The sequence below is a fragment of the Eleutherodactylus coqui genome, chromosome 2 (genome assembly GCF_035609145.1).
Source record: "Eleutherodactylus coqui strain aEleCoq1 chromosome 2, aEleCoq1.hap1, whole genome shotgun sequence".
Taxonomy (NCBI): domain Eukaryota; kingdom Metazoa; phylum Chordata; class Amphibia; order Anura; family Eleutherodactylidae; genus Eleutherodactylus; species Eleutherodactylus coqui.
Window position 1 is genome coordinate 137,663,442 of NC_089838.1, and position 17,318 is coordinate 137,680,759.

Sequence of the window (17,318 nt, forward strand, 5' to 3'; positions counted from 1 at the left end):
GATTAATCTTCTAAGACACGGAGTCACATGGAATGTATTTATAATTACAGATGTGTGATCCGAAGCCACACTCGGGAAATTACTCTTCATATTTGCAGTTTATTTATTTACAATGTATTTAAAATGATAATAAAAGTAGTAACTTTTATTAACAATTAGCGCTTTTCTCCAATTAATGAAATAACTGCTCTAGCAGGTAAATGATGAGGCCCTTTCTTCTCAAGGCTCTTCTGCTGCCAGCTTTCTATTTAGTGTCGGGGATGAGATAATTTGGGATTTGAAGCCATGAATACCTATTGTAAATAGAGTCTTAAATAGCAAGAAACTGTTCCAGGTTGTCAAGTGAGATAGTATATGTCTTTAATATCTCATCTGTTGGAGGAGGCAGTAACACTCTTCATGTTGACTTATTACCTTGCTCTCCTGTAAATCAGATGTTCGTTTTCACTTTTGTTAAGCCTTGTCTTCGGTGTAATCTACCATTTAATAGTATCAATAAACAGAATATACAGGCATCCTGCAAAGTGATTTTGAAGGGTCTGTATAATAGGGACATTAACTGTTTATCCCTCGTTGTGCTCTGCAAATTTATTGATGTCATTTTCAGAAGTGATGGTTTAGCTGAATTGTAAAAGGACGACAGGCCTGTAGAATGAAGACACTTCCACTTTATGTATTAATCCAGTGTGTCCTATCTGACCTCTTGCTTCGAGAGGATCAAAGAGGATAGACGTACTCCAGATTTAATATGGAGCTATTGCATTCCTTATTTTTGAATATGCATGTGCAAATTGGTTGATACATTGAAACAATATATGCAAAGATAGAGGTTTTCAGATATGCATCGCATGGATATAGTGGCCTATACGAGCCTAGTTCTCTCTTAGTTTAGATCTACAGGTCTGCACTACATAGTCTATGGACAAGTAGAAATGTAGTGTACAATAAATCCTGTACATCAGAGGGAAATGTTGGAATTTGTCGCTCAAGAAATTTGGGTTAAAATCAATAATGAAATTTGCACCAATTTTTTTTTTTCCCTGTTACATACTTTAGGCAGATAAAGTTATTCTGCTGCAGAAAATCCACACTGGATCCATCCCAAGGCTCCTTTTAGACGAGCTGATTCTCATTTGTACGTCACTGCTGGCTCATTCGCTCTCGTGCAGACTGTGCAACAAGAATCATTCAGTATTGTTCAGACTTTCACATTAGTAGATGAGAGAGACTGAATAAGCGCTGCTTAACCCCTTTAGGCCTCATGTCTGCGGGGAAAATGAGGCCCGCTACAGATTCTCCATGGAGAATCCGTAGCGGGTCCCTCCTGCCCCGCGGACATGAGGCATTCAAATCCGAATAAACTCACCTGCTGCGGACCGTGCAGGTCTTCCCTTCTTCGCGTCCGGATCTTCTTTCTTCGGTCCAGCGGATGTGCTCGGCACGCCGGCTGCGTGCCGCGCACATGCGCCGGGCCGAGAAAAGAAAATCCTGCCGCGAAGGAAGGAAGATCTGCATTGCCCGGAGCAGGTGAGTTTAATTCAGGCGCGGGTCTCCTGTGGATCCGGACGGCTTCCATAGGCTTCAATAGAAGCCTTCGGGAGCCGTACCCGCGGGAGACCCGCACCTAAATGGAGCATGTCCATTTTTTTTCATGCTCCCAGAATTTTTTAAATTCACTTTTATTGACCATCCGCGGGTATTTATCTACCCGCGGGTGGTCAATGCATCCCTATGAGGTGCGGATCCGCTGCGGATTTTAATTCTTCTTTTCCCCGTGGACATGAGGCCTAAGGACGCCACCCTTTTTACCTTGGCGCCATCTTCTGACAGCCACATATATATATATTTTTCTTCTTCTTTTTCCCTTCCCTGTGCACAGGCTCACTTTTTGCTGGATGTCCTGTACTTTCTTTTGGTACCATTTTTGAGTAAAGACGACTTTTTGATCACTTTTTATTGTATTTTTTTTCTTGGAGACCAAGTGACCAAAAAAGTGTAATTCTGGCGTTTTTTTTTTTCCCTTACGCTGTTTACCATGCGGGGTAAATAATGCGTCACTTGGATAGATCAAACTTTTACGGGCGCAGTGATACCAAAAAATGTTATTTTGTTTTATTATTTAGATTCTTTTATTATAACTGTGACAAAAGGGTTATTTTTTTTAACTATTCCTTTTTTTTCTTAATTTTTTTAAACTTTTTTTTTTAAATTCCCCTGAGGGGACAAAAACGTGTGATGCTTTGATCGCTCCTGCAGTATGATGTAACGCCATCGCATTGCCTGTCAGATCACTGTATAATGTAATCTATCAAGCCATGCCACAGGTGTGGCTTGATATGCAATCTGTAATGACAACCCTGGGGCCTTTTAGAAGGCCCCGGATGCCATGGCAACTGCACGGCTACCCACGATCTTATCGCAGGGAGCTGTGCGGGACCCCCGAACATTGGTTGGTGCATTTAAATGCCGCTGTCAGAATTGAGTGCGGCATTTAAAGGGTTAACCGCTCCGATGTGCTGCTTATTGGAGCTGTTGGGGGCTGGTGTTGGCTGTAAGAAACAGCCGACTCCTGCATCATATGGAGAGGGATTGACCCGCAATTTTCCTCCATACATATCCTGAACCTACAGGATGTAACTGTATGCCCTGTAGTGTTATGGGGTTAAACAGACCAACAAGGGAACGAGCCAAAGATGAGTTTTATGCCTGCATAAAATGAACGGCGAGGGAGAAACTAATGATTCTTGGTTGTCATTCAGTCATTGGCTCATGTTTAGACCGAACTATTATCGTTCACTTTCACTCGTTTGAACGATCATCGTTACATCTGAAAGCGCCCTAAGGATATGATCACACATAGCCTATATGCTGCGGAATTCCTGCCACAGGTTTGTGCGTGGTAAATATGCAGTATATCTACTGTGTTAAAGCGGCGGTATGCAGTCCTAAGCTCTCGCTTACGATCTTAAGGTTGCGAGTTCAATCCCCACATGGTTCATCTAGTCAGCTCAAGGTTGACTCAGCCTTCCATCCTTGAGTACCCAGCTTGCCGGGGGGTAATAAATAACCTGAAAGCACTGAGGAATAAGTTGTCGCTATTCAAATGACAAATCCCTTCCCCAGTTTTTGCAGTACAAGCAAACTGGTTGAGATATAAAGAAATCTCAGCCACACGTAATGGAAAAAATCTGCAGTGCAATTCTCAGTATGTCGCAAATGAGTGGGGTGAAGACCATCAAAATTATCCGTGCTTTTGCGAACGTACTTAGACTTCAGAAAAACTTTAATTTTCTGCCCTGAAAAATGAGGTTTTTGTTATGTGCTAGAATTGAAATATGCTTTACTATAGAGATGATAAATTTAGAATTATTAATGGTAACATCACTACATTGCAGTCTCAGTAGGTTCATTTAATGCATTATCTATCATTTGCCTTTTATCATGATTTGTTTATCATAATAAGCAAAAGGAAGCATTAACGTTCTAAACAGAAAAAAAACTAGAATCAAAACGCGTCATAATTCATCATTATCACATGCGCTCGTCCTTTTATATCCTCTGCTCCGGGGATTTTTCCAATCCGCTAGCTCGTTTTGGATGCAGAAATTGTGTTGGCTATTATTTGGAAATGGTCAGCACTGTGCTAACTGTCTGCAAACACAGCTAGATTGGAAGCAATGCTGCACTGGGCAGATGTTGGTAAACTACTGGTGTAAACACAACATCTCTCAATAGGCAGCATCAGACACATGTTTGTCTACAGGTTGCTGTAACATTGTTTTTGTAGCCTGAACAGTATCAGGAATTCATATAGAATAATACCTCCACAGTGCCACCTATTGGAAGGCAGCATTCCTTCAAGCCAAAGTTAGACTCTTTATACAAGCCTTGTAACAATGACTGGGAATTAAAAGCAAAGCCAGACTCCATGCACAGACAGCTGTTTCAGAGTATTTGCCCTTCATCAGTGTACAGTAGGAGTCTGGCTTTGCTAGTGAGAGGCCAGAAAGGCTTACATAGACTGTGAGTGAGTGAGGAGACTCAAAAGGCCATTCATGCTCCTCTGGGTCATATGCAAATAAGGGAGATGCATATTACCCAGAGGCGCATAAATGGCCTTTTGAGTCTCCTCTCTCACCCTCTAGGTGCTCTCCCTAAGGAGAAAAGATAGCGAATTCATATAGGTAATACCTTTTTTAGTAGGTTTTTTTCTGTGTTCTGAAAAACAAAGAATCTCTCTGTGGTTTTCTTTGTGGCTCTCTTGGTTTTCATTTAATTGTAATTTTCTTTCACTTTTGTTTTAGATTGATGTTGGTACCCGACCAGAAGTTCACAGAAGAGAACCAGTTTCAACAGCCGAATGGGAGAGCAATATGGATTCGTTAGGAAGAATCCGCAATGTGGACCACTTAAAGCACATTATATTCAAAGGGGTATAATTGTTTTTTTTCGCTTCATGTTTTTATCTTAGAAAATTATTTTGTCTTAACATAGATAAAATATTATACCTGGACAGTATCTCCTATCAAGGCGGAGCACAGCAGCAGTTAAAGAACTTTTAATCCACTTTTGATCTCAAACGTAATGTGTATCCAGATGCAATTCCATTTTGCAAGCTACAGAAATCATATAACTGATTTGCGCTGTCCGTGACTTGATAAAAGGAATTCCTTCATGATGTGTGGGATGTTTGTGATCATTACATGGATTAGATGTTCTTCGACTACTTATGATGATCTCTTTCATGGAAAGCCCTGTTCTTGTATTTTTCCTCTTCTCCTTTTTTTTGTCTTTTGCGTGGAAGTGCATTCTGATTATACCATAAGCTGGAGACTGCAACACCCATCCTGACACGTTAATTTAGGTTCTTGTGGCTTAGCACAACCCAGCAGGGTGAAAGAACAATCTTGTTCTCTGATGTCAGTCTCATAATTCATACATTTTGTCCTTTGATGCCCTTTGCTTGTATTTACTAGCTTTCTCCCTCTCCTTTTCTTTTAAAGCAGCTGTGTCAGGCCTCTTATGCTTACCCAACCTAGTTCAGCATAGCATACAATGAGAGAGGCTGAGCTTTCATATGTATACGGCTCTCTGATTCAGTATTTACTTGTTGTTTAAAGAAGCACTCCAACAAAACTTTTTATCCTTTGCCCCATTGCTAATGTACAACCCCAATTCCAAAAAACATTGGGAATCTGCATTCTTTTTAGCTTTACATTCTATATAATGATTTGGAAATGTCATATAACAATATTTTATTCACAATAGAACCAAGAACGCATATCAATAGTTGAAAATTAGACCTTTTAGAAATTGATGTCGGCAACACATCTCAAAAAAGTTGACACTGTGGTAACAAAAGGTTGAAGAAGTAAGTGGTACTAATGGAAAACAGCTGGAGGGTCAATTTTGTATTAAGTCACATGACTGTGTAGAAAAAAGCATGTTAGAGAGGCAGAGTCTCTCAAAAGTAAAGATGGTCAGAGGTCCACCAATCTGTGAAACTGCGATTCTATAATGCATATCACTGCATAGGATCAGGAATACTTCCAGAAATCATTGTCTATGAACACAATTGGCCATGCAATCCACAAATGCAAGAAATTAAAACTGTATCGTACAAAGAAGAAGCCATATGTCAACACAATCTAGAAACTCCACAGTTCTCTGTGGGCCAATGCTCATTTAAAATGGACTGAGGCCAAATGTGAAAAATTCTCTGTGGTCGGCTCAATCAAAATTTGAAATTCTTTTTGGAAACCACAGATGTCGTGTCCTGTAGACTTGGGAGAGGACCATCCAGCTTGTTATCAGTGCATCAGTTCAAAAGCTTGCATCTCTGATGGTATGGGGTTGCATTAGTGCCTGTGAAATGGGCAGCTCACACATTTTGAAAGACACTATCAATACTGAACAGTATATAGAGGGTTTAAAACAACATGCGCTCCCATCCAGACATCCTCCCTTTCAGAGAAGGTCTTGCAGATTTCAGCAAGGCAAAGCTAAACCACATACTGCATCCATCACAACAGCTTGGGTTCAAGTGCTGAAGTGTCCTTCCTGCAGTCTGGACCTTTCGCGAATAGAAAATATTTGGTGCATTATTATGAAATGAAAAATCCAGCAAAGACCCAGGACTATTGAGCAGCTAGAAGGGGAGAACATTCCTCTCCCAAAATTCCAGCAATCGATCTCTTTACTTCCCAGACGTTTACAGACTGTTGTAAAAAGAAGAGGGATGCTACACAATGGTAGACAAGGCCCTGGCCCAACTTTTTTGAGATGTGTTGCTGCCATCAATTTCTAAATGAATTTAAAAAAAAAATGGAAAAATGTCTCCCTTTCAGCTTCTGGTATGTGTTCTATTGTGAACGGAATCTTGTTATATGAGATTTCTGAATCATTGCAGTCTTTTTTTTTTTTTTTTTTCTTTCTTAACATTTATTTACATTTTACACAGTGTCCCAACTTTTTTAGAATTGGTGTTACACATCACAGAAATAGTGCTGTTAAATCAAGACTAAAGCCACCAGTAACTATATTACCAGCTCTCCTCTGATCCTGTGGCCACATATAATTTATGCTCTGACTCTTGGATTCACGTAACCTCGTATTTGTGGACCAAAAGTTAGTTTCTCAATGTATTACTATGAGATGTTCAACCTTAGTCTCATAGGAATGCATAAAGGATTGACTTCCGGTCCATGCAAAAGACGTTGTGTAGGGCAATGGAGGACTGCTGGGGGGCTGATAAATCAAGAGTAAACCCACCAGTAAATACACTCATTGAATTTTGAATCTCTGGAATTGTCAAAGCAGCCGCGCTCATAGGCCATCTGTGAACTCTAAATACTTGTGCTGTATGGAATAACGATTCTTGTGCATCTTTTCTTATAACTGTGTTGTATAGTTCCTCTGTTGTTCCCCCTGAAAAGTCATGAATAAACTGACAACTGGATATTAGCAGATAGGGTAGAGACCCCCTACTCTGTCTGATATTGTGCAGTCAGTGCTGACCACCTTTGCATCTAAGACCACAGGAAGTTTTCAGAAATGCTCTCTACATCATATATATATATATATATATATATATATATATATATTCCTATTTCCAATTAAATATATTATTTTAATACTAGGGACTTAATATAGGGCTTTTGTTGTTTTTTCACCAAACTTTCTATTTCACAACTGAAATCCTGGATCCCTAGTGGATTAATCCTGTGCTTGTGTGTTCTTTCATATCTGTATATAGACATAAGTTACATATGAATTCCACACATCTTGAGTCTTTATTTTTTAGGAAGTCTTGGGCTCTTAAGGCCACAAATGTTAATTTATTATTTGTAAAATTTTACGCTTTGATGCAAAATTGCATGAAAGTGACTAGGCCTCCTGCAGGCGGCTGGGTCGGATCCCAGTGTGAGAAATTCTTGCAGCAGGATGCGACCTGTGACCCGGCGCTCATCTCCTCCCGGCTTCTCGCTCTGCGCCAGCTGTCACACAGCCGTGCGTGCGCAGAACAGAGCCGGTGCGTCGCCAGTGACGCTTCAGTGCGGGCCTCCGTGACTTTAGCTCAGAAAGAGGACATGCCGCAATTTGTGTACCGTACAAGATTTCATGCTGTCAAGTCGCGTCTGTCTGCCTAGAATTGCATTATCTAATGTAATTCTATGGCAGCAGCGGGCACGGGCAGAAATTCTGTGAGAAATCCCGCCGTGGTATTTCCACTTGTGTGCTTTTGGCCTATTACCAGAGAAAGGGCACAATGTGAAAATGACATTCAGTATTTCACACTGAATATATATTGGTGTAAGGGTATAGTATGATTTTTTTGTTTGTTTTTGTTTGTTTTTTTACAGTAAACTTTATAACTTAGGATTTGTGTGGGTCTGTCAAAAGTGTGCAGATTGTCCTGCCAGTCTTAACTATAACTATACATAGAAAATTAGCATAGCAATGTATTTATCCATTAGTGCCAATTAAAAATGCCACTAATGAATTAATGCAATCAGTGACATAAAAAGGAAAGCTATCTCTTTTGCCTGTGGCTGGATATTTCTGTGGCCACCCTTTATATCAAATCCATGGTGGCATGTTAATTGTGGTATACTAGCACCCAAGTTTGATATCATCTGGATTGTTTCATCTATTTGATCAGTGGATTCTTACTAGAGTTTTTTTTTTCTTGCTTTGAAGCAAAGCAATCAACTCATTGACTTTGTACTGAACTTTTTTGTATGCATGGCAACTTTTTCACACAGTGAAACACATTGTGTATTATGAGAATTAAAGCCCTATATTGCTTCCCACACTTATCAAGGACTTGGTTGTCCTTTTTTGTAAGTCTGATTTAACACGCTTCATGTTTATTTCCCCGGTTTTTAGTTCTTCTACATTTAATTTCTCTCCACTGCTCGGTACTTTTGCTTTTTGCTGGCACTAGTTGCCTTTTTATCTGACAGCTGTTCTTTGAGTTTGATAAGCACAAAACTTTTTGCATTTGATTGTGATAATGTAATCATAATGACTTGATTTGGTAAATGTGTTTTCCCTGAAATCCATTTGGTCCGTTCTACAAGTACAGAATGATGTGCTTTTATTTCATCCAAATGTCAATAGTAAACTGTTAGATTTCTGTTCTTATTGACCTCCTTTTATCACAAAGTGGCCGTTGTAATATCTGTACAGCCGGAGCACGCTGTGATGGGCGCTGCAGCCTTTGCTTCCAAGACAGCAGTAATCTGTCAGTAATGCTCAATACATAAAGTTTTCATTTTTAAGGCAAAAAAAGAAAAAAAACATAAAATTCCGAAATGTTATTCTTAGTAGTGTAGGCTTTCATGATTTGCATTGCTCTAACAGAATCTGCTGTAGTAGCATAACTGTTAGGGAAATTGCGCTATGTACAAACATCATTTTTGTAATTAGGAGAATGAAGTCTTACTTGAAATAAATTTATTTCCTGCAGGGACTCTGCCATGCTCTGAGAAAGGAAGCTTGGAAATACTTGCTGGGTTATTTTCCTTGGGACAGCACTAGAGAGGAACGCTCCCAGCTACAAAAAAGAAAAGCGTAAGTATCAGCACAGTAGGGGATTTCCCATTGCAAATATGCAGATCCCCAAAATAAAGGTGTTGTCCCACTTCTAGCTGTTTTGGTGCAGCGAGCAGACAGCGCTGTACATTTTGCAGTGGCCCGAGTTGGTACTGAAGGCTGAGTCTTATTCACTTCAATAGGACTTAGCCTGCAGTACCAAGCTGGAGTGTACGGAGCGTCCTGCAGCAAAACTGCTAGAACTGGACCATCCATGTTAAGCATCAATATGTATCACTACAAGGGGCAGTGTTTTTTTTTTGGGGGGGGGGATGGTTTCTTTTCCTTTGCTGGATGCCTCTGCGCAGAAAATAATAATTGGATATACTTTTCTATACAGAAAGCAGTTGGTCTACTGTCTACTAATCTGCTGTCTCTCTAACTCATCTCGACCCCTTACAATTGGGCTTCCACACACTATAGAAAGTGATCTTATGAAAGTGTTGAAAGTGCATCAGCAGCAAATGACTTATTGTATAAATCAAGATGCGTTAAACATAATTTTTTTTTCATTATTGGTAATTTTTATTTTTTTATTTTCTATGTTACCATGTGCAGTATATTGAAAGTTCTCAGTTCTCCCTGTGGCCACAAAGGATGCTTTACTCTGTTTTGTGGCACCACCGCTGGTTCCACCCTAGGTTTTATCCTCCATTCAGAAAACTGCATGGGGATGTAAAGCAGGATGACACTGTAGAGGAGAATACGTGTGATGGAGATATCTTTGTTTGCGCTCTTCTGCCCAATGTAAAAGACTGGGATAGAAATTATATGCGCCGAAGACCAAAGAGGTCTCCATCTCACATACTCTTCCCTAAGATTCTGTCCCCATGAATATTTTTGTATGGAAGATGGAACCACGCTGCATTAGAGGCGCAGGTCTGCTGTGCCAGGGAGAGCAGGTGCTCGGCTGTCTTATGACAGCCGGACACTTGCTGTAATAGCAGGGACAGAAGAGACCTTTGATTCCTGCTTTTTAACCCTCTACACACCGCTGTTAGTGCAACCGTGTTACATAAAAGGCAGTCAGAGGGAGGGGTCTCCCTCTCTCACCCATCAGACCCATGCTATGTGATCTCGGAATCCCGATGGGTTGCTGTGGCACTCGGAGGCTTGGATATGACCACCTATGGCTGACCACCTAGGCTTTCTAATGCTATGCTATACTGCAGTATAGTAGTGTATTAGAATTGTGATAAAATATGCGTATAACCAAATCGCATAGTGGGACAAAATAAAAAGTTAGAAAAGTAAAGTGAAAAGTAAAAAGTCAAAACCCCACTTTTTTACTATGTTAAAAAAAATACATATGTGGTATCTCTGCGTTCGTAATGACTCAGAAAAAAAAGTTAGTACGTTATTTAACTCGCACAGTGCAAGTCACGGAACAAAAAAAAAAGTTCCAAAAACATGGCAAAAATGGGTAATTTTTGCCCTTCTTGCCTTTAAAAAGAATAGAAAGTGATCAAAACATTGCATGAATAAACAAATAGTACGATTAAAAAGTACAACTCATCCGCGCCGAAAAAAAACCCCTTCACATAACACCGTTGACAATAAAAGAAACGTGGGGGGCTTTTAATGCAGCGATCAAGCAAAAAATAAATTCAACAGCGCACCTTCCACCCTAATGCACTCTATAAACTTGCACACTCAGATACCAGCTGGATTGCTAGCTCATGCAGCCTTATGTGCATCTTGTTTCTACAGCGTACAAACTAACAAAAATGATGGAGTTGATGGAATGGAATGAAACTTTCTATGTGTGATTTGTAATCTTGATATAAGTAAGATTACATTATCAGAGCAAAAGGATAACCTATTGCAGACAACTGATCACTTGAAAGGAGGGGAAGTTCTAGTACCCAGTTGTACCCGCTCTAGCTTGGATACAAGATGTGATACAGGCAGGCATGGAAGCTCTAGCACCTTGTTGTACCGCCTCTAGCTTGGGTACAAGATGTGATACGGGCATGGAGGCATACAGGTTCCGTAAGGTAATCTGCAGCATATCGCACCACATTTGCTGTAACTGGGCCTCTAGAGCTTGTGTACTCATAGGCTGTTGAAGTTGGTGTCCCAGATGGTCCCATACATGTTTTATTGGCGATAAATCTGATGACCAGACAGGCCACAGAAATGCAGCAATGTTGTGGAGGTGTTCCTGTGACACCCTTGTGTGTGCAGCCAAGCATTATCCTGCTGGAAAATGCCTCTTGGAAGCCGCCATGAGAGGAACACATGTGGCTGCAGGATGTCCTGAACATATCACTGAGCTGTCATTGTCCCTCATACCACTACTGGGGGTGACCGACTGTTGTATGAATGGCTCCCTAGACATCAAACCAGCAGTGCTGGCAGTTTGCAAAGATAGGATTGAGGCACTCACTCCTAAATGTCTAGACACGAACACAGCCGTTGTCGGTGCCCAAACTAAACCTAGACTAGTCATGGAAGACAACCCACTTCCACTTTTTAGAAGCCTAGTTTTGTTGTTCATGCCACCACTGTAAACGGAGGTGACTGTTTGCAGTGGGTGACTATCAAAGGCAGTATATGTGACAGCCGCCGTAAGGCCAAATGTCCTAAGCCAATTGCCTGGAAACTGTTCCGACAGGCATAGGGACTTGAAACAATGATTTCACCTATCTCCGGATGGCAGACATGAAAACAGTTGGAGCTGAGACATCTGAGACATTCATGGTATATCCTAGGTATATGCCATAATAAATCAAAATAAGTTCCACTTCCAGGACTCCCATCTATTAGGGCGGTAAGGTGACCCTCATTCTCCTATCAGCACTCCACAGAGGAGGAGACAATGTATGTGTCAGGTCCGGCGACTCTGGGGGCATCAGTGCCCCGCACTAACGGTCCTATTACCCAGGGTGCGGCGCAGAGGAGCCCCGGTCTTGGTGACCTCTCCTGGCCGTCGTAACCCTTTAGGCCGGCTCCGGGCACGCGCTCCCATGCACATAGTAAGCCGGGTTGCTGGAGATGCGGCTGGCTCCGCCCTGCGCCGTGTTCCTGTTGCCCTGACACCTGGGTGCACCTGCTCTGCACTTACTGCTCGATGTCTGGGTCTCTGCTCTGCACTCGCTACCTGATGTCTGGGTCTCTTCCTGTCTTTCGCAGGCGCTGAGGGCTGTTTCTCCCAACATCCTGTGACTGGGTCCTGCTGCTGTCAGGCTCCCCGTCCCAATCAGCTGCTGGGGTGGGAATTCTGACAGCATTTCAATTGCTCAGTTCCTGCAGACCTTTGCCAGTGTATGTTTGGTCTCCAGCTACATCCACGTTACTGGTATTTGATTCCCAGTTTTGACCCACGTGATTCAGACTTGACTTTGCCTTTGCCTGACCCCTGGTACCTCGTCCTCTCCTGCCTGTCCTGCTTTACTGTTTGTTTGTCTTGCTGTATTTGTCTGTGAGTCTGACTCCTGTCCCGCATCCCTAGTGCGCCTACGGAGTGTTGCCCAGTTATCGCCCTAGGGTCTTGCCTAGGGGGGCAAGTAGGTAGGGACAGGGATTACGGGTAGGACTAGGGAATCCCCTGCCTGGACTCCAGTCGTGACAACATGCGGCTCTATCCATTGTAGATAATGGATGTTCAGACAATGGCCTGGCTTTTCATAAGTCCTATAAATAAGAATGGAGAGAGCTGCATGCATATATAATGCCTCTAGTTCATATACTCCTTTCTGGATTGGCTGTAATCGACACGCGTGACGGGGCGGAGCTACGCGATGGCGCGTAGAAGGGGGCGGAGCCAGAAAGCCGCTGCTGCCGAACCGAGCCGAAGGCAGAAGACCCTTCTGTGCAAGCGCGTCTAATCGGGCGATTAGACGCTGAAGTTAGACGGGGACGCCAGCGCAGGGAAGGTAAGTGAATAACTTCTGTATGGCTCATATTTAATGCACGATGTATATTACAAAGTGCATTAATATGGCCATACAGAAGTGCTTAACCCCACTTGCTTTCGCGAGACAACCCCTTTAAACTGACCCGCAGAAAAAAGGTAGCAGGTTATGTGTGCCACACAATGAGCACCGTGAAGACGAAAATTGTACCATTTCTGCGGGGTTTTTCATTTTTCCATTCCACCCACACATCTTTTTTTAAACTTATCGGTGCTGGATATGGTGCATTAAATGCTCGATGGAACAATTACTAAAGAGTGATGGTCCTAGGAACGCGGGATGGAAGAAAGAAACTAGGCGGAATGCACAAAGCCATTTCTCACTCTGACCCACCATCGACTGGTCATGTCTGGTGACTGCAGAGAAGCAGACCTTGTATTCTTCCATCCTCCCTTACAGAACCCATGCGCTCGCTCCCCATAACGTATCTCTTGGTTTAGTTCCACGTTTTGTTAATGAGCTATTAAGAGCTGTTTTACTGTAATATAGGCATGCTAATCCTGTACTGTGTGGCTTCGCCTGTGACCTGTCTTTAACATGTGCAGCGAGTAATGTAATTTTGGTGCGGTGTAGCGTAATGCATTGCAGAATGTCACGGCGAGGTGGGGAGAGCTTCTGTGTCGCCGTTCTGTTTACCTTGCGCTCCGTTACCCTGCTTGATGTATATTCATACTGCATTTGTTTCTGCAAGACTTTCTGCTCAGTTTGTTTGCTTCGGGGCTGTAAGCTGCCTTCTTGCTTACTGTGTTGCTCACTCTCCATTACTCCGATCTCTTCTGCTTATCAAATCTGATTAAGCTGTTTTTATGGAATTGAAAAGACTAAGTTTCTTCTCTAAATATTCTTTTCTTGCGTAACATGACAGTAAAACAGCTTGAGATTACCACTGGCGGTGCTCTGGAGATGATGGCCGTTGTAAAGATGGACCAGGGATGCCATACTCTTCAGCGCTCTACTTTTTTTTTCAGAGCACTTACAATTTTTATTCGAAAGTTGATGGCTAAGTATGAATAAATTACACATGAGCCATCTTTCTGTCTATTTTCTGTTCTACAGCTCTGTCTGTGTGCCAGACAAGACCTATCGTAACATAGTATGTTATGCTGAAAAAGACACGAGCTCAGCCTATTAACTCCCCAAGGTTGATCTAGAGGAAGGCAAAAACTTCAATAAGGTAGAAGCCAATTTTCCTCCTTTTGAGGGAAAAAAATTCCTTCCGGTCTGCAAATCTGGCAATCAGATTAATCTAGATCAACAACCCCTCTGAAGTAATTAGTGACTATAACCTGTAATATTACCCTCACAAAAAGCGTCCAGGCCCCTTGTTAAACTTTTAGGCTGGACTCACATGTGCGGATTGGATTACGAGCAGTGAAGGACATGCATTTTCGCTTTTTCGTTCACTCACTGATATTAATTTGCGTATTCCAGGAGTAGGAGAAAAATCTTGTCAAACAACTTGTCAAGTCAATTCAACTACTATTAATTTAAGGAGGTTATGCTTGAATCTTCAGGCGGATCATTGAGTTTGAGGGAGTTAGGGTGTTTTCTTAATCAACGCTGCCAAAGCTTTTGACAGTGACTAGACTTACTTGTGGGCTGTTCCTCTTCATAGGATGGGTTTCAGTGAAAAATTTGTAGCATGGCCTAAACTGCTCTAGTCAATGACAGGGGCAACAAGGAGTTAAATGGTCATATTTCAGGAGAGATGGTGTTAGTGGTGGGAACAAGGCAGCGGTATCCCTGTCCCCTCTTCTCTGTGCCTTGGCAATTGAGCCCCTGGCTGGTTTGATAAAGCAATCACCGATATAGTTGGATTGCCGTATGGAGAAATTGATGGAATGTATCATTAGATGCAGATGATCTGCTGCTGTATACGGGAGATGTGAGTAGATCAATGAGTCTTATTATGTCCATTTTTTAATATATTTGGTAGGATGCCAGATCTCACAATTAGGGAAAATCTGTAATTTTTCCTCTAGATCGATTGCTGGTGGACTATTCACTAGAACCTACACAATTACAAATAGTGAAGGAATTCAAACATTTGGGAGTTGTGGTATCTTCTAAGCCTCAAGACTATATTTCTGCCAATTTGCTTTCAGAGGTAAAAAGGTGGAGAAGAGTTGGGGGCTCATGCCCTCGGGCGTATGCATAAAGTGCTGCAGGTCTCACCGTTTTAGTTGTTTTGCAAACATATGCTCTGCTCGCAGAGCGTGCAGATGGCTGTATGTGCACCATGCATGCCCGTGTATCACACAGACATGTGTAGTGTGACTTTCTCTTTTACATCACCCGCTCTGTTTCAGAGCGGGGATGCATATGAAAACCCTGCCCATATGCAATGTATTGCGTATGGACAGCATATGATACACAGCCTATACAAATGTTTACTGCTGTTCATTTCTCTTTTGCATATCGATATGCAGTGTCCACATGCACATGTGCATGGATCAATAAACGTCCATTGACTTTCATTAACTCCATTCACTGTGTATCACATGGCCATGAAAAGCACGCATAATATGTGGTGAAAGCACTGTTGTGGACATGATCCCTTAGGGCTCTCTTACACATGCGCTTTTTACCACAATTACCGCCGCGTTTTAAACGCTGCAGTATATCGCTCCCATTGATTTCAATGAGGCCTCACAGAAATGTGCTTGATTGCGGTCTGCTCTATTTTGCAGCGTTTAGCGCACATCACCACCCATCAAAATGACGAAAATGAAATTAAAAACTAGGCGTTTTGCCACGTGCATGTGTGAGAGTGGCCTTAGTGTGTGTTCGTGGGTTTTTTTTGTTTTTTTTTTTGTGTGTGGAGGAGGTGGGGCAGAAGGGGATGGGGAGATTCTGATTTCCTTATATATAGTTATACTTGCATTGTTTGGGTGGGGTAATGTTATGTTTAGAGATGAGCGAGCACCAAAATGCTCGGGTGCTCGTTACTCGGGACGAAATTATCGCGATGCTCGAGGGTTCGTTTCGAGTAACGAACCCCATTGAAGTCAATGGGCGACCCGAGCATTTTTGTATTTCGCCGATGCTCGCTAAGGTTTTCATGTGTGAAAATCTGGGCAATTCAAGAAAGTGATGGGAACGACACAGCAACGGATAGGGCAGGCGAGGGGCTACATGTTGGGCTGCATCTCAAGTTCACAGGTCCCACTATTAAGCCACAATAGCGGCAAGAGTGGCCCCCCCCCCCCTCCCAAAAACTTTTACTTCTGAAAAGCCCTCATTAGCAATGCATACCTTAGCTAAGCACCACACTACCTCCAACAAAGCACAATCACTGCCTGCATGACACTCCGCTGCCACTTCTCCTGGGTTACATGCTGCCCAACCGCCCCCCCTCCCCCCACAGCGCACACCAAAGTGTCCCTGCGCAGCCTTCAGCTGCCCTCATGCCACGCCACACTCATGTCTATTTAGAAGTGCGTCTGCCATGAGGAGGAACCGCAGGCACACACTGCAGAGGGTTGGCACGGCTAGGCAGCGACCCTCTTTAAAAGGGGCGGGGCGATAGCCCACAATGCTGTACAGAAGCAATGAGAAATATAATTCTGTGCCACCGCCATCAGGAGCTGCACACATGGGCATAGCAATGGGGAACCCATGTGCCACACACTATTCATTCTGTCAAGGTGTCTCTGCATGCCCCAGTCAGACCGGGCTTTTTAATTCATAGACACAGGCAGGTACAACTCCCTATTGTGAAGTCCCTGTGGACCGACAGCATGGGTGGCTCCCTGGAACCCATCGGCGGTACATAAAAATATCCCATTGCATTGCCCAACACAGCTGAGGTAGTAATGTCGTGCTTAATGCAGGTGGGCTTCGGCCAACACTGCATGCCCCAGTCTGACTGGGGTTCTTTACAAGTGGAAACAGATGCATTTATAATTCCCTGTGGACCCACAGCATGGGTGGGTGCCAGGAAGCCACCGGTGGTACATAGAAATATCCCATTGCATTGCCCAACACAGCTGAGGTAGTAATGTTGTGCTTAATACAGGTGGGCTTCGGCCCACACTGCATGCCCCAGTCAGACTGGGGTTCTTTACAAGTGGACAGATGTAGGTTAAACTCCGTGTGCACCTACAGCATGGGTGGCTCCCTGGAACCCACCGGCGGTACACAAAAATATCCCATTGCATTGCCCAACACAGCGGATGTAACGTCAGCTGTAATGCAGGTGGGCTAAAAATTCATTTGATTACACTGTAGGCGAGGGCCCACAAAAATTGCTGAATCAACAGTACTAATGTACATCCAAAAAATTGGCCATGCCCAACCAAGAGG

At 42.8% G+C, this 17,318-nt stretch overlaps 1 protein-coding gene across 1 annotated transcript in view; it reads left to right on the top strand.

Annotated features, from left to right (window-relative positions):
• Nucleotides 1-17,318, top strand: part of TBC1D15 (TBC1 domain family member 15) — a 106,252-nt gene that overhangs the window by 51,446 nt on the left and 37,488 nt on the right. Inside the window, exons 8-9 of the mRNA XM_066591644.1 lie at nt 4,305-4,433; nt 8,972-9,075. Of these exons, the coding sequence (XP_066447741.1) occupies nt 4,305-4,433; nt 8,972-9,075 (233 nt within the window). The remainder of the gene's footprint in view (nt 1-4,304; nt 4,434-8,971; nt 9,076-17,318) is intronic.